The sequence below is a fragment of the Drosophila santomea genome, chromosome 2R, assembly GCF_016746245.2.
Source record: "Drosophila santomea strain STO CAGO 1482 chromosome 2R, Prin_Dsan_1.1, whole genome shotgun sequence".
In the NCBI taxonomy this organism is placed as follows: domain Eukaryota; kingdom Metazoa; phylum Arthropoda; class Insecta; order Diptera; family Drosophilidae; genus Drosophila; species Drosophila santomea.
In genome coordinates, this window is record NC_053017.2 from 7,496,304 (window position 1) to 7,522,508 (window position 26,205).

The following is a 26,205-nucleotide window of genomic DNA, read 5'->3' on the forward strand; positions in this document are numbered from 1 at the left end:
AAATTCTTAATTTTGTTAGAGAAATAAAATTGTATGGTAACAATCCAGTAAACCATTTCAAGATTTATAGAAATTGTTTACTTTTATTTAAAGGTTTTTTTTATGTTGTCAACCAAATATATAATGTTTCAGGGGTATCTCAGGGTCGAGTTGCTTAACTAATGCGTTAAAACATTAACAACAAGTGAAAAAGCACTTATTGCTTTGAGACTTAAGATCAAAGGTTTGAAAGTGGAAGTTGGAAAAAGTGGCTCGCGGAATTAAATGGCACTGAATTCTTACTATGACGAATACAAAACCTGGAACTTATAGGTCTTCGGCTAGCCTTATAATAGCCGCCAAAGAGGATTCTTTAGAGGACTACGACTACAGAGTATGTTAAGTATATATGTACATATGAGATCCAACCATATGATGATGACTGCTTGTTTTTTGATAAAGTTATTATTGATCAAACGAACTGAAGGAACTTCCTATGCGTTGAACCATTGTGTTTTTCCTGGCGGCGTCTTCGATCCCGTAGAGGATCTATCAACGAAATGGTTAACTTTTTTTAAATCATTTGGAGTGACCGATGAACACTTGAAAATGTGTAGTCACAATCAGGATTCTCCAAGGCCGGAGTTTCTGTCCGGCGGGGACCATTTTTCCAAGGACATTGCACTGCGACTGACTGCGCTCAGGGAAACCTTTGAAGAAGTGGGCATCTTGATTTGCACAGAACAGGAACACTTACAAAAATGGGATTCTAAATCAGGTTATCCTAGAACCTGGCTTCTCGAGCCAAGCGAACGCTCCCAATGGCAACATCGGGTTCATAATGATGCCTCACAGTTCCTTGAACTCTTCAGGCATCATAAAGTCCTTCCCAATATCTGGTCTCTTCAGGAATGGTCCATTTGGAGGACAGCTGCCACTGCCAATCGGAAATATGATACTGTTTACTACATCACCATGTTGGATGAGCACACCAAGAATATAAATCTGCTTCTGGAACCGCACGAGGTGGCTTCAGCCCACTGGATTAGTCCGACCGAAGCTTGGTCGAGCTCCCAGAAAGGCATAATTTGGCTACCGTTCATGCTGCTCTATGACATCGCTCGTCTGATGAACCTATGTAGTTTTAAGGAGCTTTTCAATTTTTCCCGCCAAAGGAGTTACAAGGGAAGCACAATGGTGCAGCCCGTTTACTATCGGTGCGATGACTGCATGTTTGGAGTTCTTCCTGGAGATGAACTCTATCCCGAGGAGCCAGGCGCTTGTACACAGACAATTATCTTGTCGGGATCGGTAGACGCCATTCATGGAAAGGCCAAGCAATACAATCGCTATATCGTCTACGACTTCCACAATGTCGTACTGGCTTCTAATGTACCGCCCAGCGATGGACATCTGCCACTGCAGTCACTTGTTAATAACAAGCTAGCCAAGTTGTAGTTAAAGAATAAAGTTTTAATAGAAAAATATATATATATTCTTTTGCGCTACAACAAGTTACCACTATCGAACTCGGCCTGTATGGTGCGGCAAGCGTGGCACAGCCCATCCTGCTTCTCCAGCCGCTTCTTGGCCAAACCCTCGAGATCTTTTTCGTTTTTGTTCAGGCTTACGCCGGCCTCTGAAACAGACCTGGAGTACTCGATAGCCAGCAGAGTGTCGGATAGTTCGGAATCTAGCGCAGATCGACAGTGAACACAAGAGGCCTGCTCTGGATTGGAATTGACGGCTATTTTGTCGCCAGTTCGGAACACGGTGGATACTGTGGAGGCGTAGTTCTGCTGAAGATTGGCCACAAAGGCTGATGTAAGGTTCTGTACGCTGGCTGTCTGTCCGCGCTCCATCCCATAATGTGAGCCGTTTTGGAACAGTGGCTTTAGTCGCTGTGCATGTATGTAAAATGTAATCTCCTGCTCGCTTAGGTCCTTAAGGGGTCGCAGTAGCTTAACATCTCCAGACAGCCGATCGTCGAGGAGAGCCACATCCAAGGCGGCACTGGCGCCGCGACCTAGCGCTATTGCAGTCAGCAGCTGGGTGGCTAAGTCCACACTTATATTAGATTCAAAGACGTGAGTACAATGCAGACTCTGAGCCACCGAGCAGATAAGGTTCTTGCGGTGTTGCTGAAGGTAATCCTGGCGAGCTGTCAGACTTTGCAGTTTCTGGAGCTTGTAGATAAGCTCGTTGTTTGCTTTGAGGGAAGGACTATAATCCTTGATCCGCTGCAGGGAGCACCCTTGTCCCAGTTCAATCACATAGAATTCGAAAGGTGCGTATTGTCTTGATACACTCAGCAGATCTTCCAAACCCACAGGATCGCGGTGTTGCAGATGCTGCTCCTCCACGTAGACCACATGTACATTGCAATGGAGTCTTTTAAATGTGTTTTGTGTTTGTGCGAAGTGTAACATGTCGAGCAGCACGATCGATTTCGCCGAACCGTCCAGAACAAGGAGCACCTCTGCGTTTCTTGGCAGAATCTTGGCTGCTCCCAGAGCTGCCCGAAACTTGTGCCTCGCATACGCCAGAAAGCATTCACGGCACTCCGCTTCTCGGAAGTTAAGTTTGTAGAGCTCGTTGGAGTTTACATCGCATTTGCTGCAACTTCCTGGGCTGAGAACGATTCCCAACGGTAGAGCTTCCACGACCATGGCATGGGCGGCGCCCTCGTCTCCAAAATCATCTTCACCAATGCTGCACATGGTAATAATTTAGGTCTAATCAAAAAAAAAAGAATTTCGTAGATAAGCGAAATTACCAGGGATGAATACAGTTTGAAATGTATTAAGACAAACTAGCCAAATTCTAGCTAAATTCTGAAGCTGTATAGCGTGTATAATTAAGCCAGCATGCCGACATTTTCTTATTAAATAAATACAAATAAATATAAATAAAAATATATATAAAATTAATTTCCTGATCATCAACGCTAACAATAAACATATAAATAATTTACAATTCCTATATTCTCGTTCTTTAGCTAAGTAATAGCTGATTGCTGTCATCACTATTAAGAGGGCATTCGGTAAGGCTATCGATATACATTGCAAGATATCGACTACGCAGCCTAGACTCGTCCAAAGCAACCTTGCAACAGGAAAAGTGCAGTGAAAATTACAAAAAAAGCTGTTTAAACTACAATTTGTTGTACAAATCATATAATTAAGTTATATTTAAGGCTTGAGGTACGTGACTTCAGAGTTTGTGTTGAAAAAAGGCTTCGAAAAACCCACGAAATTTGGGCGCAAAAAACTGGGTGCTGCTAATACGTATGTATGTGAGTGCTGTGTGCCTGTGTGTTTGTACGTGCTGTGTGGCTGTGTGTGTGCGTCGTGCTCGTACGCAAGCAAAAAGTATCGGGTAGCAAAATCGAGAAACTTTCTTATTGACGATAGCAGAGGGGGAAGAAGAAGCAGCTGCTCAGCGCTTACATTTAATTGAAAGAGAAGAAAAAGGTTAGGCAAAAAGCGAAATAACCGCTGAAATTCAATTCCACAGATTAAAAGCAAGAGGAAAGACGGTAACAGGAAGTTATAAGGTCACCCAAATTCCCGCAGCATAGTCGCCCGAGCGACAGAGGTCATCTTAAAAATAATTTTCGGGCGTGTGTGCCCCCCGAGCACGATTAACCCCCCACCCAGATTAGCGCAGACCAACGCAAGAAGCCCCCATTAAAAAAACAAAAACAACAGCAAGCAGTAGGAACAACCCGCCTTAGCATGATTCTGGAGAATTCGGATAAGCTCAAGGATTGGCTGAGCGTGGTCTTGGAGCCACTGTAAGTCCTTGCAAGCCGCTCTTTCTTATCCATCCCTCAACTAACCCTCCCCATTTACAGCTGCGATGCGGACTCTTCGGCCTTGGCGCGCTATGTCATCGCGCTGCTTAAGAAGGACAAATCGGATAAAGACCTCAAGCGGATCATGATCGAGCAGCTCGATGTTTTCCTGTCCGAGGAGACGACGCGTTTTGTTGAACGCCTCTTCGATGCCATTGCCAGCGAGGAATACCTGACGGTCCCTGCTGCTCCCCTGATAACGGCCTCCAGTGCATCCACCGCTGAGCTGGAACTCGACCAGGAACTGGCCCTGGCCATTGATGGGGCCCAGGACGACATCGAAGCAGTGTTGGCCGCCGATTCCCCTCCACCGCCTCCTAAAGAAAATGTGATACACACCGATAGCAATCAGGTCAAGTTAGAGCAGGCCAGTCAAGATGCCAGGGAAGCCGAGGCCCTAGCTTTTATCAGCCAGGAAGCCGGTATTGCCATGCACGCCTCTACAGATGCCAAGCTATCCTTTGATGTAAGTTTATTTGGTCTCTTAGTTGTAGCTTTTTGTTAACGTATCATATTTATCCAGCAGCACAAAACCAAAGACTCTCACAATCAACAGTCCGCCTCCAACTACCAACACCATCATGTGCGCAGTGCCAGCCCACCGGGCAGAAGCAGCGGCATCAGCGGTGGTGGAGGAAGTGGTGCTGGCGGAGCGGGTCTTGCGGCGGGCTATGCTGACAAGGAAAACCAGCCGCGCGACAGTCGACGGCGACGTGCTTCACTACGATCCCGATCCCGCTCCCGTTCGCGTTCTAACGAGCGCACTTTTCGGCGGTCCAGGTCACGCGACCGACGGGTTAACGAGCGCGAGAAAACTCAACGCCAGTTCCGCAATAAATCTCCGCCAGGCTCTCAGGCTGACAATCGCCATCATGGTCGTCGCAACTTTGATCGCCGACGCATCGGAGGTAACGCAGAAGATCGTCCTCGATTTGGAAACAACAAGAGCCGGCGCTCTCACAGTCGGTCAATGTCACCGGAACGAAACGCACGGCGCAACCAGAATTCCCCGGACCGAGTACAAGCAGCCCAAGCTAACCAGACCCCGGCACCAGTGGCGGCCCCAGCGCCCGTTCAGCATCCGGCTTCCCATCCTCGTCAGCGCTGCCGGGACTTTGACGAGAAGGGCTACTGTGTCAGGGGTGAAACATGTCCTTGGGACCACGGCATCAATCCGGTAGTTTTTGAGGGTATCAACAACTCGGCCCTCATGATGTCAATGCGTGAATACAATCCGGATGCGCCTGAAATATGGGCGAGGGGTGGAGTTCCGCCACCAGGAGCTGGTCAGGGACCTGTGCCTCCGCCATCGCAACCGGGACAAACTACCATTAACCCCTTCAGCGGTAATGTTCGACCAAGTACGCTGATGAGCGGCTCTGGGCCCAATCCGATGGGCGTTCCCAATCCCGCTGACTATGCACGCAATCCGGGCGCTCCTCCGCAGGCTGCCATGATGCCATTCCCTTTCAACCCCACTGCGGTGACCACTCCGTTACAGCGGCAACTGATACCTATTCCCGTAGTTGATGGCGCTCCCACGGGTGGCGTTGCTGAGGTTGGTAAGCGACGTTTCGAACTGGAGGATACAGTGGCTATTGCCGATGTGCCCACGAAACGAAAGGTGCCGATCAACAGTCGACTTGGCCCGCGGGTCAATCCCAACATGCAGCAGCATAACAGTTCGCTGGAGCTAAGGAAGGTACCACGCGGACTAAACACCATCGCTCATTTGAACAACCACTTTGCGAAGTTCGGCAAGATTGTTAACATTCAGGTTTCGTACGAAGGCGATCCAGAAGCAGCTATTGTGACTTTCTCCACACATGCTGAAGCAAATGTGGCCTACAGAAGCACGGAGGCTGTGCTAAACAACCGATTTATAAAGGTCTTCTGGCACAACGACAGCAGCGGTGCTGATGTGGGCCAGATGAACCAGATGGTGGGTGGTGGAGGAGGCGGTGGGCGAAAGAACGCAAGCCAGTACCATCTGCATAACGTTCCGGCAGTGCCAACACCCAATGCTGATAGTGCGAAGATCAGCAATGCCAATCCTCTGACTGAGGCGGGAGCTGGTAATATTGGCACCCCTGCGACAGAACAAGCAAACACAGCGGCTCCGGCATCTATGCGTCTTAAGTTAAATACAGCGACAGCTGGCAGCTCAGCTGGAGGAGCAGCTGGTTCGGGAGCACCGGGATCAGGTCGCCCCTTGAACCCTGCTGCCAATGCCGCTAGCATTCGCAAAAAACAGGAGGAGCAGCAGAAAGCAGTTCATCAATTGGCTAACGGCCTGCGCAAACGCAAACAAGAATTGCTCCAGAGCTATATGAAGCAGATGAAGACTGCCCTAGAACTGGTGGAGCGAATGGACCAGCAGGATCCCCAGAGGGCCCCTACTCTGCAGACAATAAAGGTGCTGCAGATGACAATCGACAAACTACGAAAGGAAATCCAGGCCGACCAAGATCAGTTGCAAGCGCAAATCCAGCAACAACAGCAGCAGCAACAGCCCCCCGTCAAGAAGACCAAGGAGCAGCAAAAGAAGGAATTGCTTGACATGGAGCTAGAGCTAATCGCTCAGCAACAAGAGGGTAACGACACTACAGCCATACAGAAGCGATTGGAGGAGTTACAACGCAACCTAGGTATTGGCCCAGCTGCGAATAACAAGTCTCCACACTATGCTGCTGCTTCCGGGGCACCCGGTGGCGGTGCAGGACGCAAGCGTCCGAATCTGCCGGAGGGACCCACGCGCGTTGATAGGCGACCAAAAGCTATTGTGGTCACTGGCTTTGCGGCCGAAGAGGCGGACTTTGTCCTGGGGCATTTTAAGGTAAGCTTTATGCCTAGTTCTTAAAATGAGATTGATGGAGATTTCTGGTTTTGGGTTGCAATGAACATGTAACTAAAAGTATTTTTGTTTTTTCACAGAACTTTGGCGAGATTTCTAAGCATGATGTAGACCGTGAGATTCCACAGTTAATACTCTCATACGCAACCCGCCTCAATGCCGAACAGGCTGTGCTCCGGGGCAAAATGTACAAAGACAAGCGTCTGCAGGTAAGTGAATGACAAAGGCTGCTGCCCGAAGACGGCAGTATATTAACTCTTTATGCACCCATAGATTTCGTGGGCTCCCGTGGTAACACCCGCACCAGCTCCAATGGCCGCCCCTGCTGAAAAGTCCGCTGGCCAAGGTGCCATGCCCGTTAGCCTAGAGAACCCCAAACAATTAATCCAGTCCGTCAGTGAGAGCGAGAGTCTGTTAGGCAGCGACACGCTGCCAGAGCTGCGCCTGGAAGATGAGGAGGAGGACGAGGAGTCCGAGGATCGATCCTGGCGACGTTGATGCATCGCCCTGCGCTGCTGAGGCGGCCGGAAAAGCTCCGTGTGGCTCATAAGTGTTAGGAAACCCTTAACATGTATTTGTTGTTATTCTATATCTAACTGCTGAGTGTGCGTCAGTGCTGGGAATGCAAGAGCACTTTGCACACTTCAATTAAACGCTCTAAATATTACTAATATTTTACTGAACATAAGTTATGAATCGCCTAAAAATACGAATGAGTTTAGCTAAGCCTAAGTCCGTAATTACAACACTGAAACTACAAATTCAACAGCGAAATGCAACCAAACTCCAAGGCTCGATGCGAAATAGCGCGAGACAAAACATTGGTTAACTATCGCGAACTACCTTTGTATTTACACATTTTTCACTCTATCCTTTTCTTATATACAAATATATATACGCAGATATATAATTGTTAAGATTTTATGTTGAGTTAAAACGATAAAACACTAAAAGAACAAAAAAATTGCAAAGAAAAAATCCCCAAAAACAAGCGCAATGAAAGTCAAAAAAGAAAAAAAATCGTAGCAACGTGAATGCTAAACAGAAAGTTATATAGAGAGATATAATAAATAAAATAGTTTCGTATTTCAGGAGAAACAATGTCTATTTTTGCTTAAAGAGAGGGTGGCAATCATACTTTTAGATTTAAAATGTTTTTATATTGTGGGTGTTACTTCTATATTCATTATTTTCAAAAGACGCGCCTCTTTTTCGCTGTTACCAGCTGGAAAGCAGCAGCGCTGCCAGGAAATGAATCGATAACTGATAAAGGAACATCGATAAGCTCATCGATATTTTTACTCTTCATATGGCGCGGTCAAACGTTTGGTTTTACTTTACTGCGAATTTATTTGAATGAAAGCGGTCTTAACATGTTTTCGCCCTGTCTTCGATTCACACAGAAGATACTGCGCTAATCCCGGCCAGGCCATGAAGTACCTGAACGTGGCGGAGAAGAACGACGCCGCCAAAACGATTGCTGGCTTGCTGTCCAATGGCGCCGCGCGAAGGGTATGTACTTTAGTGGTTATCGTGGAATAAACACAACTTATTGGTTTTCCTGCCTCCAGCGAGAAGGGTACTCGGTGTACAACAAGGTGTTCGACTTCGAGGCACCTGTGCGCGGTCAGAATGCCAAAATGGTTATGACCTCCGTATCCGGCCACCTGATGCAGTTGGCATTCCAGGTGTCGTACAAAAATTGGAAAACGGTGGATCCGCGCTCTTTATTCGACGCGCCGGTGAAGAAGGGCGTGAGCTCAGATTATGAACCCATCAAAAGGACCTTGGAGCGCGAGGTCCGCGGCTGCCAGGGATTGATTGTCTGGACGGATTGCGATCGCGAGGGTGAGAACATTGGTTACGAGATAATTGACGTGTGTCGCGCTATCAAACCGAATATTTCGGTTTATCGTGCCACTTTCTCGGAGATTACCTCTGTGGCGGTGCGTCGGGCTTTGCAGCAACTGGGTCAGCCGGACAAAAGGCAGAGCGATGCAGTGGACGTGCGCACGGAACTGGATTTGCGAACTGGTGCCGCCATCACCCGATTTCAGACAATGCGCCTACAACGTCTGTTCCCGGAAAAGATAGCGGATAAGCTCATCTCTTATGGAAGTTGCCAAATTCCCACTCTGGGATTCGTCGCCGAGCGGTACAAGGAGATTGAGGCCTTTGTATCCGAGCCATTTTGGAAGATTAAGGGTAGGAGGACAATAACGGCATTGGAAAGCTATAAATATTGTATTTTTAGTTCTACACACAATTGATGATCTAACGGTGGAGTTTAATTGGGCCCGAAACCGACTATTCGATAAGGAAGCTTGTGAAAACTATCTGCTCCTTTGCCTGGCCGAGCCGGAACCTAGGGCACTCGTGGAGAGCGTTACCGTTAAGCCCAAACACAAATGGCGACCCACTCCGCTGGATACAGTGGAAATGGAAAAGCTTGGCTCAAGAAAACTCAAGCTATCTGCCAAGGAGACGATGACTGTAGCCGAAAAACTATATAGCAAGGGTTTCATCAGCTATCCCCGTACGGAAACCAACCAGTTCTCCAAGGAGTTCGCTCTAGCGCCACTAGTTGAAATGCAAACGGGTCACCGCGACTGGGGAGCATTTGCCCAACGGGTGATTGAGTGGGGACCAAATCCTCGAAACGGTAACAAGTCAGATCAGGCCCATCCTCCCATTCATCCGACAAAGTTGGCAGAAAGTAAGCAAATTTGTATTTAAATCTTATGACCAACATAACAAACATCTTTCTCCTAAAGACCTGCAGGGAAACGAGGCGCGTGTGTACGAACTGGTCGTCCGGCACTTCCTCGCCTGCGTCAGTAAAGACGCCGTCGGCTCTGAAACCCTTGTCCACATCGATATTGCCGGTGAGAAGTTCACGGCCAACGGTCTGGTTATTCACGAGCGAAACTACCTGGATGTTTATGTTTATGACAAGTGGAGTGCAAAGCAGATCCATCACTATGAAAACGGGCAGCGTTTTGAGCCAACGGAAGTGTCACTCCACGAAGGTGCCACCACTGCCCCGCCCCTGCTGACTGAAGCGGATCTGATTGCACTTATGGAAAAGCATGGGATTGGTACAGATGCCACACACGCTGAGCACATAAATACGATCAAGGAACGCGGCTACATTGGGGTGCTGGACAAGGGCTTTTTGGTACCTGGAGTTATAGGAATGGGACTATATGAGGGATACGATGCCATGGAACTGACTCTTGCAAAGCCAAAACTTCGTGCTGAGTTTGAATCGGACCTGAAACTAATTTGTCAGGGGCAGAAAGATCCCAAGATGGTCCTGACAGAACAGATCGCCAAGTATAAGCAGTCCTATCAGCAGATTACCGAAAAGATTACAGCCATGGACGCCAAGATATCGGCTCGCATCAATGAGACACCAACGGCGAATTCTTCGGGTCAGGTAGGAGAGGATGTAGGTGGTCCGAGTCAAGGCACTATGCAATCGATCTTCCAGTGCCCAAAGTGCAATGAGGCTCCACTGGCGCTCAAGCCAAAGAAGAACCAGCAGGGCTGGTATATTGGCTGCAATAATTTTCCCGACTGCAAAAACGTAGTCTGGCTTCCGACAGAGTGCAAGGACGTTTCCGTGCTTAGCGAGTGCTGTCCCACCTGCGGAGATGGATACAGAATGCTTAAGTTCCGTTTAAGCACGCCATACTATCGCGGTGTTTTCAATACGCCCCACGGTTGGTACAAGACCTGCCTGCCCTGCGATAATCTATTTCGCACCACGTTCAACATTAATTTGGATTCGGTTAAGAAAGTGGGTGGCATTGTAGGTGAGGTGCGAGGTGGAGGTTGGGGTCCAGGACCAGGACCTGGAGGCGGGGGCGGGGGCTATGGCGGAGGAGGGGGCTCTGGCGGAGGAGGGGGCTCTGGCGGAGGAGGCGGCTCTGGCGGAGGAAGGGGCTCTGGAGGATGGGGCAGCGGACCTGGTGGTGCTGGTTTGGGCGGGGGCGGCCATACCTCGGTTTCTGAAAATAGTCGCGGGAACCCTGCAACAGAAAGAGGAAAGAAACCTAACAGCGAATCTAAAAAACCAGCTACTAAAAAACCTCCAATCGAGCCAAAGCCAAAGACGAAAGAGCCAAAAACAACTGCCAAAAAAAAAGCAAGCAGCAAATCGTCTGGCAGCATACGCAGCTACTTTACAAATGCAGCGACTACGAATTCTTCCAACAATGGACTAGATGAATTTTTCGATAGTAACGATGGCTTTGAGGACGCCATGTTGGCTGCTGCTGAATCCGTGGAATCGAGTACAAGCCAACCCAAAACAGTCAGTATGGTCCCTCTGGATGACGACATAGCTGCCGCGTTTGCTGCAGAAGATGATGCTGAATTTGAGGCGTTGGTCAACGGCGCAACCCTGCAGGCGAACTCTAATCTGGACCTGGACAAAAGCCTTTCGGAATGGGTACAGGAGCAGAACAAAGCGGAGGAGATGCCCATGATTTGGGGAACTCGGGAGCGAACGTCGTTCAGTACTACTGCTCCCACTCCTCCTCCGAAACCGGCAGCTAAACGACCGAGATGGGACAGTGCAGAATGGGATACCACACCACCCTCTTCGGCTCCTGAACTAGGAACAGTGCTGTGTACCGGATGTCAGCAGCCAGCTCGCCAGAACACTGTTCGTAAGAATGGACCCAACCTAGGCAGGCAGTACTTCAAGTGTCCCAAAGCGGATGAATGTAACTTCTTTCAGTGGGCTGATGAGCCCTCGTCGTCCGCCAAAAGCCAGAATTCCTCTGGCAATGCCCAACCAAGTACCACCTCTTGGGGCTCCAATCGGGTGGTTACACTGCCAAGCATTCAGCATAGCAACTCACAGCGTGGCCAATCATCTACACGATCAAACTCGAGTAGTACTGTCACTATTACTCAAACGAAAAATAAGCAGCAGGAGAGGAATACCACGACTGCAGTCGACGGAGAGGAGGTTAAATGCAACTGTGGGCAGTTGGCTAGAAAGCTGACGGTCCGAAAAGATGGACCAAACCAGGGTAGACCCTTTTATGCCTGTCCTACGCGGGAAAAGTCATGCGGTTTCTTTAAATGGGGAGATGAGGACCAAAACCAGAGTGTTACCAGCACGTCTTGGGGGTCGACTATTCGGAATCCTCCTGGAGGCAGTCATCCCACAGCTTCTACGTCTGATGGTCCTAAGATGCGTCGATGTGGTCTTTGTCGCAAGGAGGGACACGTCAGAACTAAGTGTCCACGCAAGAATGACTTTGATATGTAGTAGAACACGGAAATTACCGCAGAAAGGATAAGGGAAGATGTATTCGTATGTACATTGTATAAAGTGAAAATAAAAAAAATTGTTGCTTTTGAATTAAAATGCATTATTAACTGTTATATAGGAATTTGAACCGCAAGCTAGAAAAACACTCGTTTCTAGATTTTATAAATATTAAACATTTATTGGAGCGAGCTTCATTTAATGCGTAGATGAGAAAGTTTGTGACCAGTTCTTAGTCTCCTCTAAGCACATAAACACTTATAGCGAGGATTGGAAAGGTAAAGTACAGAGTTATTTAAACTTATATACAAAGTTCATAACGTCAATAGAGAGCACATTAAAAATTTAAGATGCACGTAAACGATGCACGTAAATAATAAAGTTGGGCAATCTCGATGGAATGTCATTCCTTGTGGTTATATATAAACATATATTCTCCTAATCCTAATTTGGATGAACGCTTAAAGGCTTTTGGATTGCATTTCCGTTTTGGGTATATAATAAATATTGAATAGGTTTCCCTATTGGAAGAAGTAAAATTCGTTGGAAAACACTCACACTTATTGTAATTATTATTTTGTCCAAAATAAAATTGGTTTAAAAAATATATAAATTATGGTTAATAAATAATTTGTTAACTGAATTACTGAACAGTTTGAGATGCATTGGATTGATAGCGAGTCCGTAAGAAATACCATTAAGTACAGTACGTTTGCTTAAATTAAATATAACATTTGCGATGCTGAGCCTAAAATGGGCAGTACTAAATATGGATTGTGTGGATATGGATTTTGGAATAGTATAGGTACAGTCAACAGGTATTTTCAGTTCCTCTCATTGCCCAAGATCAGGTTTCCGGTTTTGTTTTTAAGAAACTGGTATCAAATGATTCAACATTTAGATTTCGACTTCCGGTGTGAACTGGCGTCAGAAGTAAATCTCCTCTTCCTCGGGCTTGGCTCGAGGTGCTGTGCCTGTGGCCGCAGCGATTCCTGCCGTTCTTGCAATTCCTGTGCGGCTGCTCGTCGGAGTTCGTGTATAATGGGCCACCGATTCCGCTCGGCCTATGGGGGTCTGGGTGGGAGTAGCAGTAGTCGTTGCTTGCTGGATGATTGCCGGTGAGCTGCCTGTTCGCGAGTGTTGCGGCACAATTCCCGTCGTGGGCGTCGTTGTACAATTCAAGGGCGTTGCTGTTCGCCGGTCAGCCAACTTAAGAGGAAACATCTGCTGCACACTGCCGGAGGAGATGTAGGGTGTCGGAGATGCGCTATTAAAGCTGGCGGACTTGTCCACGCGGGAGCTGGAATTGCCGCTGGACGAGAGCGAGGAGAGCTTCATGGGCAGCTTTTGCTTAACCAGAGTGGCGTTGGCTTTGGGTGCATTGTTAGCGCTGATCAAATTCACAGGCGGAGTTTTGCAGCTCGATGATCCACTTAGCCATTTCTCTTTGCGTCGATCGAAGGTTCCGCCCACACTGGGCGTGCTGCTGCCCGTCCCACTAAATCCATTGTCTGTCTCGTGGCTGTCATCGAACAGCGCAGCAGGTGGAGGATGATTATTGCTGACCGGAGGCAGGGGAGTGCTGGGCGACAGCAACAGACCCTGACTGGAGAGGAGCTCCATCTTTTTGTACAACTGTTCACGCTGCTGACGCACATCCTCCTGCTCGGCTTTGATTTGCTTCTGCAACTGCAGCTGTTGTGCCCGCATCTCGGCGAGTTCCTCCTGTTGCTGCTTAAGCTGACGCTGCCAGGCGGTTTTCTCCTCCTGCTGCTTGTCCTGCAGGTTGCGCAGCTCCTCCAACTGATCCTTGTGCGTGTAGGCACTCGAGCGAGGACTCTCCCTGTAAAGGGCCAGCTGAAGTTGCAGGTTATTGATGGTGGTCATCTGCTGGGAGATGATGCACAGCAGAGTCTGCAGATGGTGCGACACCTGTAGCACTGCATAGTTGTTCTCTAGCGGCTGCTCTGACACCGAGCTGGATCCGTTTTTTGGTTCTCGCTTTTCTTCTAATTCCTGAAGACGGGGTGTTAGCACTAGCTTGGAGGCCAGCTTGCCGCGCTTTTCGTCGAAGCCAGCAAAAGTTTCCGCCCGCTTTGGCAGAGTGGGCGAAGCGTACTGCTCACTTTGCTTCTCGCCTACGCTACTCAGAGTTCTGGACACTGGTTGACCTGTGGCAGCCGAGTAGATTGTTGAAGCTAACTGGCTAATGTCCTGCACCGTGTTGAGTACTCTGCGCCACAGTTCCGCCGTGTCACAGTCGGCACTGACGAGATCCTTGTATGAGCCAAAGGCCGCTAGGAAGTTGGCTGCACTGCAATTGGAATTGCTGCCGGCCACATCTCCAAAGGGCTGCTGCTCCTTGAGCAAATTAAACTGAAGCATAAGTTTCTCCTCCAGCAGTAGCGCCTGTTCAATGTCCTTTTGACGCATCTTCTCAATGGTCTCCCTTTTGTTCACTCCGATGCGCAGCTTTTCCTCCGCCGTGAGATCCTCCGCCTCGATTATGTCCGTTGCGGGACAGTCAAGCACAGCCTGACGGATGGTTTGAATCCAAGTGTTCTTGTCCTTTGGCGTCTGCACTTTCAACTCGTACATTTCTGGGAAGTCCGGATTGGAACTGATAATATATATTCCCCGGGACTCGGTGCCCGCCTTCTCGCGGATTAGTAATTTCTGGAGAGGAACCACTCCAGCCTTGTGCTCCGGCGTAAAGAACGAGTACTTGTTGTGACCGGAGTTCTCGCTAAGAAAGCACAAGCAGTCGGTGAGCACCACGACCAGGACAAGCTGCGTCTTAGCCCTGCCCTGCATGAGAGTGGCCAATCCATCGAATTTCAGACGACGTCGCGACTCTACACCTAGCTCAGTTTTTCGGAAGGGCTTATTTTTGTAAATAGCAAAGGATTTGGCATCTACACGACCATAGATTTCCAGCTGACGTTCGCGCAGCTCCTTCTCCGCCACACACGCATCCACATCGACCAGTAGGGATTTGACCAGGTTAAGGGCATGCTGAAGCTTGTCTGTCTCCAACTTGTTATCCCTGGCACTCTTCAGCAGTGGTTCGATGAGCAAAGGATATTTGGTAAGGCGCTGAGTCACAAACAAGATACACTCGGGGATACCCTTCTTCTTGAGCAACGGATTCTGTAGACAGTGCTTGTACCACTCGGCAAAGCTCGGCTCGGTCAGACATAGCTTAAACTGGTCCAGAGCGCTGCGATGGTTGGCACAGAACTCTCCGTAGGCCAGTCGCAGGCATTGTGCCTGCTCCAACGAGAAGAAATCAAGCAATATGTCGGCAATGCTGTCCACCATGTGCTGCTCACGTTGCTTTAGTCGCAACTGACGCAGGAAGCAGGTGTGCAGATCGGTGAGCTGTTGCAGGCGCGGAAACATGCTGTTAAGGTTGAGTGATGGAAAGTGCCGCTCCAGACTCTCAACGAATACTTTCTGCATGACGATCAGTGTCTGGCAGTGATGCTTCTCGGTCATAATGAACTCATAGATATGTTCCTGCCTCTTGATTTGCAATTCTTTAAGCGTCTTGAGTAACTCCCTAGGCACATTGGGTGTCCAGGAGTCGTGCTCCTTGAGAACGATTCCTAAAACGGGATCGGCTCCCAAATCCTGCGCTTCAATGGGCGCTTCGTTGAGAAACTGCAAATCGGAACGAATTAGAGGCTGATCCTCTGGGTTGCTAAAGGTGCTAGCATCCGGGCCGTCGTAGTAATCCTGACCGACGCCCATTTTCTTCACCTTGCACTCAAGGTGATGCTCCTTGATCTGCGCCAGTGTGATTGCAGCACCGCAAACGTCGCACGCACTAAGCTGTCCTCCCACCAAGGACTTCGTTTTCGCCTTGGGCTTCTTTTTGCGGAAGAATATAGAACCGCGCTTGGGACGCTTCTCTACGGTGTCGTAGACCTCGATCTTTGCATGGGCCCGCAACAGGCTTTGATTCTCATCCTCGCTGTCAGTGAGGTGGCGGGCGATCGCTTTGATATCCTCCTTGGCGATAATTGAGCTCGTCGATATGCTTTTCTGCAGCGGTATTCGGCTGATGATCTCCGTTGCCAGGCTTCGTTTGGCTGCAATCCGCTCGAAGTCACGGGCAAGCTCCGCCTCGTTTAGTGAGTGGGTCGAAATACCTGCGAATGATCAGAGTTAGAGACTCGGTTAGCAATTACTAATCGCAAGGGGTCTGCTCGCTTTGGTCGGAGCCACCAATGCCAAAGCACTATAGGGGCTGCCAGATAACGGGCTTTTGTGGAATTTCTTATCAAAATCGAAGCTAACTTGGTAATAGCCCCTACTCGCTGGTTCAGTGGCATATTATTTTTAAGAATCAATTGGAAGAAGCTATTGACCTCTACTCAAATTACATTTTTCACTATCCCTTAGGGTCGATCATACTAATTAAAATTAATTTTATAACCGTTTTCTAGAACTCCGTAGTGGCTTCGAGGTTCCCCAGAGCAATGAAAAATATATATTCGGTTTTTATAATTACTTTTGTACCCATAACAACAAACCCAGTAGGGGTATAAAGATAAAAGAAAGCTACAGACCTTTTCATTCATTTCATTCTTTTAAAGCAATATAACATTCCGTTTATAAATACGTATGCACTTGAAACCACAACATGAATAGCGAAAAGCATTTCCAACTAAGTTTTGATAACATTTCTGTTTTGGACTATTGTTTATTTAAGTTTAGACCTGAACGCTTTCGTCTAGATAATTTAATAATATTTACCTATTTACCTAATCTACAGTGCAAGCTATGTTACAACTACTACAACTACTATTGTATTGCACACTTAATGCTTTACAAACCCACCCCGAAACCTTAGTGCATATCTACCTCCAGTGCTGTTCCTGGCCGACCTTCGTCGCTGCTCGGTGACGCGAATGGTTTCCTGCTCCTCGCTGTCCAGGCTGGATAGGCTTACGCTCTTGTTGGTGCAGTCACCAGCTCCACTGCCATCGTCCACGGCTGTCCAGGACTTTCGTCGGTCTGTGTGAAGAAACTGGCACTGCTGCGGTGCCGTGGACGACCACATGGCGTAATTGGAGCCACCGGACGCGGGACCCGTGCCCGTCCCCGTGAGATCGGGCAGCGAGGTACTCAGTATAGCTGCGCTAAGCAGTCCATGATTGGCCAAGTTGCCGTCCTGCATGTGTTGGCTGGGAGAGGAGGAGTTCTTCATCTGAACGACTGTTTCACGGATATTCTGCAGCTGGCTCAGCGTGTCCTCGAATATGTTGTTGTACTTGGAGGCCAGGGCTGGACTGTGTGGCGTCACATTAATGGTGGGTATCATGTTGTTGTTGTTGATGTTGTTGCTGGCAGGAGTGGATGCGGCTGGCGGAGCAACGGGGGCGCGTGCTGGAGCAGGAACAGGTGCGTTTATTACGGGTATGCAGTAGTTCTGGCTTTCGATGGAGGCGCCTCGGTTGGCAGAGCCACCATTGACCAACGCTTCCGAGGACTCGCTGCAGTTGGAGTTCAGAAAATCGGTGACCACATCATTGTCGCTGTCCTCGCCCGCGTTATCCATAATAGGGTCTTCTGGGTTTTCTTTTTTTTTGTGCCAATTTGCAGCTGGCTGCCTAGAAAAAGAAAGTTTCAGTATTCAACGCACACACACTCAACCGCGACGGGCACAATATATGTGTGTACGTACATATACACTTGTGTATGCACTTGCTCTTTGCTATTTATTGATTTTCCCGCCACCCCCGAAAACACCTTGTTGCGCGACGTAAATTGTTGCGCCTTTTTCGAAGGACGTCACTTGTCCTTGCACCAACAACAACCACAATAACAGCAGCCACACAACAGCAGTGTAAGCAAGAACAGCAACAACAACGGCAACTCAGCAGCAGCAACAACAGCAGTGCGTGGGCGAGGGGAATGTGCAAGTTTTAAACGATAAATTCGAACGGAGGCTGCGCGTGCGGTGGGAATACTGGCCGTTGCACTTAACCGAAAACTAAATGGAATCTTAAGCTAGTGAGATTTTTGCCAGCGTTTTAAAATTTAAATGCGATTCGAGTTAGGGCTGGAACTAATATCTATGTTCACCCGATACTATCGCCAGCAGTTGGGCAGTGTGACCATAGCGGTACCCATAACGTTTAACAGCGAAGTCGTTAACTGTCCGCTGCTGAAAAGAAGCGCCAATTGCGACGATTAACAACACTGTTTTACATTTGAATAGAAATTCAATCTTAAGTATTTAACGAACATAAAAATACAGAAACCAATTTAAATGAGAACTTTTATCTTTATTCGACGAACATTTATTGAAAGTAAAATGATGGCCGTGCGATTACAGTACAGGGCTACAGTTACAATTAAATCGCAAGAATGGCGTTATTAGTTGGTAAACGCGTGACTGTGCGCCTAGAATGTGCATTAGTTAGTAGGTAATATGTATTAGTATCACTCTGGAGCAATTGACAATCCACATCGCTTTAGCCCATGGTTGTGGCCAGGTGCTTGTTGGTGGCAACGGATCCGGATCCGCCGCCTCCACCAACAGGACCCTCATTGGTCACGCACGTAGGAATGGCACTTGACCACTTGCCGTTCTTTAGGCACTTGAGCACCTTGGAGCCGCGCAGATCAAGTCCGGCATCGCAGGTGAATGTGATGCTCTCGCCGATGGCGTAGTAGAATTTGACAGAGGACATTCTGCCGCTGATGACAGTGCCCGGATAGGAGCAGGCCTGCACGCACTTGGGCAGTCCGCCCGACCATCTTGCATTATCCTGGCAGGCAATGATCGGCTGACCCTGCATCATGTACTCCGGATTGCAATTGAACTGGACCACGTCGCCGGCACGATAAGGTGCTGAGCCCTGGGCGTAACCATTTTGCGGCGCCCCCGGATTGTCGCACTGCACCTCGACGCAGGTGGGCAGCGGCGCTGACCATTCGCCCGTGGGATTGCAGATCGCCTCCGCCGGACCACGCAGCCCGTAACCGGAGGAGCACGAGAAGGCCGCCCGGCCGCCCACCTCGCGCGACAGCACGGAGACACGGGGCGAGCTCGCGTTGCTGCCCATCCCCAGTGGGATGTCGCCGCACTCGACGCTCTCGCAGACCGGCAACGGTGCGCTCCAATTGCCACTTGGCAGGCAGAACAGCTCCGAAGCGCCAATCAAGGAGTTCCCGTTAGCGCAGGACAGCAGCGCCCGCGTGCTCAGCTTAGTATCGTTGGTGTTCACGATTAGGCCGCGGCGCATCGGTATCTCCGGGCAGTTGATGGCCCGCACCACCACCTCCACGGTGTGCTCATGCCGAGCTGGGGTCATGCACGAGTAGAACCCGGAGTCGTCGCTGGCCGCGTCTACGATGCTCAGCCTGTACTCTAGTGTGGAGTCGCGACCTTCATCCGCTTCGGTTACCCAGCCCTCCGTGTAGTTCCTGCAAGACACGGAGATTCATTAGTGAAGTTAATCCCAGGAGGGCGGTTTCCTGAAGGTATTTCCTCTTAACCAGAATTAAATATGCAGAGAGTGTTTAGGTACCTATAAAATAAAATGTTTTCATAAGATTCTTAGAACCAGACCCTGCGAGCAATTCCTTTGATAGTATAAATAGCACTTAACGTGTCTTTTAAGTTTAAAAAGTAACAAAGCCCCTAATTTCAAACGATATAAATCAATTTAAATACCTAAATGCTGCTTTTAAAATTAAACCTAAAATCCACTAAAGAAAAAAACCATACACATTAATTTGAAGTTCGAGTTCAGACGCAATTAATTTATGAACATACCCCTTGCTGAAATTAATTAGCAACTTTAAAGGTCTTTTAGCGTGCCTAACCACCCGATACCCACTTGTGCGTGTGACTGACGTTCCACTTGGGATTCCCGAAGCGTCGCATCCAGAGGCACTCCATGTGCAGAGTGGTTCCCGGATAGACAATCAGCTTGCCATCATTACTCTGGGCGATGGGACCGTTCTGATGGCGGAACAGGATGGTCGGAGCCTTCTCCACTGGATTTAAGGTGATGTCAGATTAACTATCCCCAACTCGGCTATAAGATACCTACTCGCATAGTCGTTCTCTTGGTTTAAGCCGGAGCATACGGGCTTGGTGTTGGTCCATTCCGAGTGGATGCAGGTTCTCTCGTGGCTGCCCATAAATGAGTACTTTCCAATATCCATACATCTGAGAGTCGTGTAGTACATATCAGAATCGAAGAAAGTCTATGTACTTTCAATATCTCCTCACCTTGATATTATTGTGGCTCCTGGGGGAAAGTCCACCACGTCTTCTCGGATCTCCAGGTCGTTGTAAAAACTAACCACATTAGCCTCGTTGTTTCTGAACACACAAGTTCCGTTTTCTAAAAAGATATTGTAAATTAAAGAGGTACATTTGTATACTAGATTTGTTGAAAGGTAGGTAGGTCATACGGAAGGACACATAGACAAACAGATGGATGGATAGAAGGGCATGCCAAGATCAACTCGGTTGCCCTGTGGCTACTTTAATGACTTTTGACCGTCTTTGCAACTCACCACAATTATAGGATCGGCCTATCCACAGTCCATTGTCGCATATGATACGCCACGTTTGCCGATCCCCAGCCGCATTTGGGATGCAGTTAAAGAAGATCTCCGTGCCGCTCTCGTAGGCGCCATCCAGCTCTGGATGTTCGGCATTCCTTTAAGGATTTGGGACTAATAACAGACCATGGCTCTAAGATCCTGCAACTCACTTGTAGACCAGGGCGCCATCCGTTAGCATGGGTGGTCCACACATCTTCATGTCGTCGTGCTCATCGGTGCCGTTGTCGTGATGATCGTGATCGTTGTCCAGTTCGTTGTGTTCCACTTTGGGATGTGGAGTGGGCGTGGCATGCTCCAGTTCCTCACGGGACTTTCTTAACCCGGACTCACAAGGGATGCTGGGTGGAGTAAGGATGCCTTTGTGGCAGGACATCTCAATTGGATTGGCGTTCGTGGAGAGTTCGCAGCGAACGCTTACACTGCTCCCGTGTCCAATGGTCAATCCTGCCCGGTAGCCTCCCTACAAGCAGGTGTTAACTTGTTTTTATTATTCTGTGGGATAGACTAGATCTTACATCGTAAATGACTCCTGGAATATTGGGCAGTGTGCAGGGCACCGATGTACACTCGGAGAAGGCATTCACCGACCAGGATCCATGGGCACAACGGAGCTGAGCTGAGCCCTGGAAATTCAAGGGAATAAGGGATGATTGAAGAGGATGATTAACGATGAATGTATTTCAAGGATCAAACGTATTTATTTAATGGATGTCCAATGCACCTGTATATTGAATCCATCCTCGCACTCCAGGGTTATGAACTCGTTGGACTGGATCTCCTCGTAGGTGGAAAGCGGGGTCAATGAAGGTTTGTCGCTTAGTTGTTTGGTGTGGGGCTCCACCTTATAGTACTGACCATGCTCCACGGCGGGCACCAGGCATGGAGCGGAAAGGCACTTGGGCGTCTCCGGCTTCCAAATGCCTCGGATGCAGCGCGCCGTCGCATTTTCACCCTTAATGTTCAGCTTGAATCCGGCATTGCACTCTAGATGCAGCATTATGCCCACGGCATTCCTGCCCGGAACTTTGCCAGGACGAACCGTGGTCACGTTGGCAAAGGAATCCCACTCGAGATCCTCGCATGGTCCTCGCAATCGTTTGCCTCCACCTCCTTTTCCGGCCTCTCCTCCATCGCTGATGTCCACCTCAGCATCCGGAATAGTTGCACCCGACGGAGGAGGCGACTGCCCAATGCTGGAACTCCTTCTGCGCCTCCGGCGGACTATCTGGGATTTCAGTTGATCAATGTACGACCTGGTGGCATTCAAGTGGAGGCTACGCGCTGCTATAGGGGGGGATCCGTTGGATAGCAGCTCGTCCTTAGGAGTTCTGTTTACGTGAACCATCTGGTTTCGCGATACCTGGTTAATGTTGGGCAGGGCAACCACTCCAGATCCTACTACTCCTCCTGATCCAATGGCACCGCTTCCCAGGTAATTGTTTCCATTCTCAAATTCCCTGAAGTTGGACTTGCCCCGCATGGTGACCTGTCCTCCATCGTGGGTATTTAGGTTGTTTCCCACTGTACTCCCTGCATCCTGGGCATTGAGCCTCTGGTAGAGCCGGTCACGGCCCAGCATTTTCCGGACGTAGCGCTGATATCGCTCCTTGATCTTTTGATAGTATTTGGAGTAGGCCAGGTCGACATCGGATGCATAGGGTTGTGAGTTCGAATGTGGACTGGCGTTTCGCTTCACCCGGTGAACCGAGTGCTGGACAGGATCGGCTACTATAAAGGGGAAGGATATTGTTAATATAATACCTAAAACTAAAATACCTAAAACTATATTATATTATAATTGCTTACCAGCTTTAATATAGTTTTGGTTATCGACCAGTTGCCTTTGAAGTTGTCGCTGGCGCTGCAGAAGGTACATGGATCTCAACTGGCGGATCTGCAGAGAGCGACGTCTGCGGCGATTCCAACGCAGGCGAGGATGCTGGCCCAGGAGGCACTGCGGCAGGTCCAAGGGCCGCCACTTGCCACCCACACAGGTGGCGCCAGGCGGACCAACCTAGTGGAGAAAGGTTGTCGTTTGGAATCAGCAATACTAATAGGGTATTTAAGTTACCTCCAAGACATATCCCTTGTCGCAGTCGTACATGATCTGCTTGTTGTTCACAATCTTCTTGACATAAGGTCTATAGTCATATAGACCCATGTTGCCCACGAGCAGGACCTTTCCATTGGGTATATAGCCGGGAAAGGAGCAAAAGACCTCGTCACACTTGGGCGTCTCCCCGGTCCAGTTGCCAAATGAGCAGGTGAGCACATAGTCGTGCGGATCTGTCACATCCTTGCCCTCCGGGCTGACCAGTTTGAAGCCATCCTTGCACTTGAACCGTGCCTTCATGCCGTGCTCCGTCTTGGGAGCCATCACCATGCCGTGTTTGGGTGGACGCGGCATGCTCTTGCACCTGGCGGGCACACAGCGTGGAATGATGCTCCAGGTGCCATTGTTGCATGTGGGCGGACTGAGCAGGGACACCGGGAACTCGTAGTTCTCATCGCACTTCACCTCCAGTGCCGTTCCGTGCTTAACCTTTTCCACTCCACCAATGCTCTGCGTTTGAGTGGGTGACTGCGTGGTGGTCGTCGGCGGATGGACGATCGTCGTTCCGTTCTCATCCGTGGATATCTCAATGGGATACACATTGCCCTGCGAAATGGTGGGCACCACACAGGGTGCCAGACACTCGGGCAGGGCGTTCCGCCATCTTCCGTCGATCTGGCACACGCTGGAGCCCAGTCCATTGATCATCATCTCTGGTTGGCATCGGAAAATGATGCTGGCCCCCAGTCCGGTGCCCGCCTCGATGTTCTCGATCCACCCATTGTACAGCACTCCAGGATGGCCGCAGTTGATCTCTGTTAAAGAGGGTAGGATGGCGCAAACTCACTTATTAAATTTGCTCCACTACTTAGATGGAAACTCCATAACATAGATGGTAACAAAAGAATCATCAGAGGAGACTACCCCACTTACCTTTGCAGGTGGGCAGAGTGCCGCTCCACTTTCGGTCCGCTCCGCAGCGACTGGAACTCTCGCCCACAAGGGTGTATCCGTAGCGGCACTCGTAGCTGACCACCGAGTTGTAGGCCAGGGTGGTGTAGGTGGCCTTGCCGTTCTTAGGGTTCTCCGGGGTGGGACACACCACCGAGGTGACCACTGTGCGGGAAGCGGGAGAATGGGATTAGCAATGGGATCGGGATGAGGGTACGCTAAAAGTTACCACAAATCTTTAAAAGCCGCCAAACCAAATAAAACAACTTCGAGGAAACGGTTTCGAATTCGATTAATTAATTCTTGTATATTTTTGTTTTTTGTTTGCTCAAGATTTGCGGTAACTTTTATTTATTCATTCAACATTAACTGGCCAACAACAACAACAACAAGGTAGTGCATAAAATTTAAACAATCTGTTTGTTTGTAACGCTAGATCAAAAACCAAATCGGAGATTGAGAGAGAATGTGTGTGGTTACAGGATCGGAGAACTCCGACTGGAGAACCTGAGCCCTGACCAAAGTGCGCTTAATACATAGTTTCGGATACGGATATGGGGATCTGTGCCATTTGCCAGCTCCAAGGAGTCGGAAACGAAACTCAAAGGGTCGCCTCGCCTAGGACAACGACGCTTGGGTGGTGGTTACATTTGCGCTATCCGCTTTAAAGGTCAGAGGTCAAAGAGGTTCGGTTACAAGCTCTACCGGCGCCAGCTCGCAATACTCACAGACACAGGTGGGCAGCTCCTTGGGTGTCCACGATCCGTCCGACTGGCAGTAGCGCTCGTGCTTGCCCACCAGTTCGTATCCGGTGCCGCAGTTGTAGGTGATCTTGCATCCGTACGTATAGCACTCGCCGGCATGCCATCCGTAAGCCGGATCCGGAGGCTGTCCACAGGAACGAGCTGGAATAGAATCATCCAATGATTAGGTATGTAAGGATTCCCCATTTAGATTGAATTTACTTACGTTCGCATTGGATATCCGGCCCGTACCAACTGGCCAGGTTATCAATGGCCAGACACTTGGCCCGTGGGAATCCGTTGGTCACGTAGCCAGTGTGGCAATGGTACTGCACCGTGGAGTCCAGGTCAAAGGTTTCCTGTTCCGGCAGCGCCGAGTTCCGTGCATGCTCTATCTGCGGCGGCTTCAGGCAGTAAACTAGAACGTTTGCAAATACATTTGCAATTAATCTGTTCATAAACGTGTTGGGGCACATTGCACTTACTATTCTGCTTGCAAGCTGGCTCGGCTCCGGCCCAATTTCCATCCGCCTGGCAAAGACGGCTCTGGAGACCCACCACGTGGTAGCCGTGGGGACAGGCATAGGAGGCGCGAGCTCCAAAGTGACGTCCAGCCACTGTGACCTGACCCAAGCTGGGCTGGGCTAGCTCCGGGCACTCGCGATCTGGGAAGACAGAGTACATATATCCAGGGATTTCAAATTATTTTAACTATATTGTACAAAGAGACTTGTTGCCTTCACATATCAACGATCTCATTTTATCGGATCTATTTAGTAAAGTTATTAAGCATTATTGCTGACAATATGAAAGTTATTTTATTAAAATGAGGGCTGCATAGAAAAAAAAAACTAGACCCACCTGGCTTAATGCAGGAGTTGCCGCAGACGCCGTCGCACAGGCACTTCTTCTTCTTGCTCTTGCAGTCCTCGTCGGAGGAGCACTTCCTCAAGCACTTCTGGCCGAGCAGCGTGGCCTGCTCCTCGTCGCGGGGACACTCGGAGGAGGGGGAGTTGCGTGGGTTCTTGTAGACGCGGCCATCGTCATCGGACTCCAGAGAGTCGTCGTCCTCCTCCCAGTCGTCGTCGTCGTCATCCTGCTGCGGAATCTCCGAGGTGGTCTGAATGCTGGTGCTCATCGTGCTGGTCGGAACCGAAATCACTGTAAGAAAACAAGGAGCACAGCTGTCAGTCATCTGGGCTGGAAAACAAACCCCAATTAGGATTTGCCCGACGCAAATCAACCCCTTAGCGAGGCTTCTGTTTTGGTTCCGGGATTCGCGTCTATTTTGCTCCGCCTCGCGTGCGGGCGAAAACATTGACCTATTTCCCCCGATGCCTGGTCCAGATGGTCCTGATGGCTTGGTCCCAGACTCTTTTGGAGTCTGCGCACTGGATGCCAACTTATATAATTCAGCAGCATATACATTTTTCATCTTGCCAATATAGAGGATTCCCAAAAATTGCAAATGGTTATTCTCGTTGCTGGTGGGCTCATCCGGACTACCACGCGATGGGGCTCAAATTGCTGGTTAAGTATCTAGGGATTTTGGGCTACTTATGGACCTTTGTAGACCAGAATGGTGGTCACTAGACACTGCAGCAGCAGGCGATTCATTTTGATTCCGATTAAGTTGAGGGGTATCCGTGTCCTTTTTGATTTTTCTCCTTTCGCCGAGCTGGCCTCGGGTTTATAGCATTGTGATAAAGCTTTGTGATTTGCAAAATTCCTCTGCTTGCCAATTTAATTGGTAACTTTCCGACCAGTTCGGTGGCCCGAAACTTCTCACTTCGAGCCAAGGAAACGAAATGCAGCCACGCCAGCTGCTTTCTCCCCTTTTTGGCTCTGGCCTTTTGACAGATCGGGCGAGAAGCACCCAAGTTGACA

The 26,205-nt window shown here is 49.2% G+C and overlaps 6 protein-coding genes across 9 annotated transcripts; 3 read left to right on the forward strand and 3 right to left on the reverse strand.

Annotated features, from left to right (window-relative positions):
* The first annotated feature begins 165 nt into the window (after positions 1–165).
* LOC120446252 (nucleoside diphosphate-linked moiety X motif 19) lies at positions 166–1,466 on the forward strand. Its single transcript, XM_039627123.1, has 2 exons — positions 166–373; positions 442–1,466. The coding sequence occupies exons 1-2, from the start codon at positions 284–286 to the stop codon at positions 1,435–1,437; spliced, it is 1,086 nt and encodes a 361-aa protein (XP_039483057.1). The 5' UTR covers positions 166–283; the 3' UTR covers positions 1,438–1,466.
* Positions 1,432–2,757, reverse strand: LOC120446251 (cytoplasmic tRNA 2-thiolation protein 2). Its single transcript, XM_039627122.1, has one exon. It carries the CDS (start codon positions 2,697–2,699, stop codon positions 1,485–1,487), a length of 1,215 nt encoding a protein of 404 aa, XP_039483056.1. The 5' UTR covers positions 2,700–2,757; the 3' UTR covers positions 1,432–1,484.
* A 292-nt stretch (positions 2,758–3,049) lies between these two features.
* LOC120445183 (zinc finger protein swm) lies at positions 3,050–7,372 on the forward strand. 2 transcript variants are annotated; one of them, XM_039625396.1, is made up of 6 exons: positions 3,050–3,182; positions 3,496–3,775; positions 3,836–4,301; positions 4,359–6,671; positions 6,770–6,898; positions 6,963–7,372. In XM_039625396.1, exons 2-6 carry the CDS (start codon positions 3,717–3,719, stop codon positions 7,185–7,187), a joined length of 3,192 nt encoding a protein of 1,063 aa, XP_039481330.1. In that variant the 5' UTR covers positions 3,050–3,182; positions 3,496–3,716; the 3' UTR covers positions 7,188–7,372. The 2 variants fall into 2 exon arrangements, with proteins under 2 accessions (XP_039481330.1, XP_039481331.1); XM_039625397.2 differs by lacking the exon at positions 3,050–3,182 and having other exon boundaries at positions 4,362–6,671.
* A 603-nt stretch (positions 7,373–7,975) lies between these two features.
* LOC120444333 (DNA topoisomerase 3-alpha) lies at positions 7,976–12,069 on the forward strand. The gene is made up of 4 exons (XM_039623889.2): positions 7,976–8,201; positions 8,261–8,894; positions 8,944–9,405; positions 9,464–12,069. The coding sequence occupies exons 1-4, from the start codon at positions 8,046–8,048 to the stop codon at positions 11,974–11,976; spliced, it is 3,765 nt and encodes a 1,254-aa protein (XP_039479823.1). The 5' UTR covers positions 7,976–8,045; the 3' UTR covers positions 11,977–12,069.
* Positions 12,070–12,128: 59 nt separating this feature from the next.
* Positions 12,129–18,074, reverse strand: LOC120444332 (rho guanine nucleotide exchange factor 18). 2 transcript variants are annotated; one of them, XM_039623888.2, is made up of 3 exons: positions 17,669–18,074; positions 16,846–17,590; positions 12,129–16,130 (listed from the first exon to the last, which is right to left on the reverse strand). In XM_039623888.2, the coding sequence occupies exons 2-3, from the start codon at positions 17,540–17,542 to the stop codon at positions 12,904–12,906; spliced, it is 3,924 nt and encodes a 1,307-aa protein (XP_039479822.1). In that variant the 5' UTR covers positions 17,543–17,590; positions 17,669–18,074; the 3' UTR covers positions 12,129–12,903. The 2 variants fall into 2 exon arrangements, with proteins under 2 accessions (XP_039479822.1, XP_039479821.1); XM_039623887.2 differs by having other exon boundaries at positions 16,846–17,594.
* A 185-nt stretch (positions 18,075–18,259) lies between these two features.
* On the reverse strand, positions 18,260–26,119 carry LOC120445100 (protein lev-9). 2 transcript variants are annotated; one of them, XM_039625241.2, is made up of 16 exons: positions 25,884–26,119; positions 25,180–25,479; positions 24,804–24,983; positions 24,545–24,736; positions 24,304–24,480; positions 23,558–23,740; positions 22,643–23,439; positions 22,378–22,585; positions 21,293–22,299; positions 21,087–21,194; positions 20,721–21,031; positions 20,521–20,666; positions 20,231–20,345; positions 20,049–20,167; positions 19,833–19,992; positions 18,260–19,416 (listed from the first exon to the last, which is right to left on the reverse strand). In XM_039625241.2, exons 1-16 carry the CDS (start codon positions 25,933–25,935, stop codon positions 18,462–18,464), a joined length of 5,010 nt encoding a protein of 1,669 aa, XP_039481175.1. In that variant the 5' UTR covers positions 25,936–26,119; the 3' UTR covers positions 18,260–18,461. The 2 variants fall into 2 exon arrangements, with proteins under 2 accessions (XP_039481175.1, XP_039481176.1); XM_039625242.2 differs by lacking the exons at positions 18,260–19,416; positions 19,833–19,992; positions 20,049–20,167; ... (6 more) ...; positions 22,643–23,439; positions 23,558–23,740 and adding an exon at positions 23,850–24,237.
* Positions 26,120–26,205: the final 86 nt, after the last annotated feature.

Coding starts and splice junctions, on each gene's coding strand:
- LOC120444332 (XM_039623887.2), bottom strand. Junction 16,131..16,845: donor GGCCAGGAACAGCACTGGAG/GTAGATATGCAC, acceptor GATCATTCGCAG/GTATTTCGACCCACTCACTA.
- LOC120446252 (XM_039627123.1), top strand. CDS start 284: ATGACGAATACAAAACCTGGAACTTATAGGTCTTCGGCTAGCCTTATA. Junction 374..441: donor TAGAGGACTACGACTACAGA/GTATGTTAAGTA, acceptor TTTTTGATAAAG/TTATTATTGATCAAACGAAC.
- LOC120445100 (XM_039625241.2), bottom strand. CDS start 25,935: ATGAATCGCCTGCTGCTGCAGTGTCTAGTGACCACCATTCTGGTCTAC. Junction 23,741..24,303: donor GGAGCTGCCCACCTGTGTCT/GTGAGTATTGCG, acceptor CTTCCCGCACAG/TGGTCACCTCGGTGGTGTGT. Junction 21,195..21,292: donor AGGATGGATTCAATATACAG/GTGCATTGGACA, acceptor TTGAATTTCCAG/GGCTCAGCTCAGCTCCGTTG.
- LOC120444333 (XM_039623889.2), top strand. CDS start 8,046: ATGAAAGCGGTCTTAACATGTTTTCGCCCTGTCTTCGATTCACACAGA. Junction 8,895..8,943: donor GCCATTTTGGAAGATTAAGG/GTAGGAGGACAA, acceptor TTGTATTTTTAG/TTCTACACACAATTGATGAT. Junction 9,406..9,463: donor TCCGACAAAGTTGGCAGAAA/GTAAGCAAATTT, acceptor TTTCTCCTAAAG/ACCTGCAGGGAAACGAGGCG.
- LOC120446251 (XM_039627122.1), bottom strand. CDS start 2,699: ATGTGCAGCATTGGTGAAGATGATTTTGGAGACGAGGGCGCCGCCCAT.
- LOC120445183 (XM_039625396.1), top strand. CDS start 3,717: ATGATTCTGGAGAATTCGGATAAGCTCAAGGATTGGCTGAGCGTGGTC. Junction 3,776..3,835: donor AGCGTGGTCTTGGAGCCACT/GTAAGTCCTTGC, acceptor CCCCATTTACAG/CTGCGATGCGGACTCTTCGG. Junction 6,672..6,769: donor TTGTCCTGGGGCATTTTAAG/GTAAGCTTTATG, acceptor GTTTTTTCACAG/AACTTTGGCGAGATTTCTAA.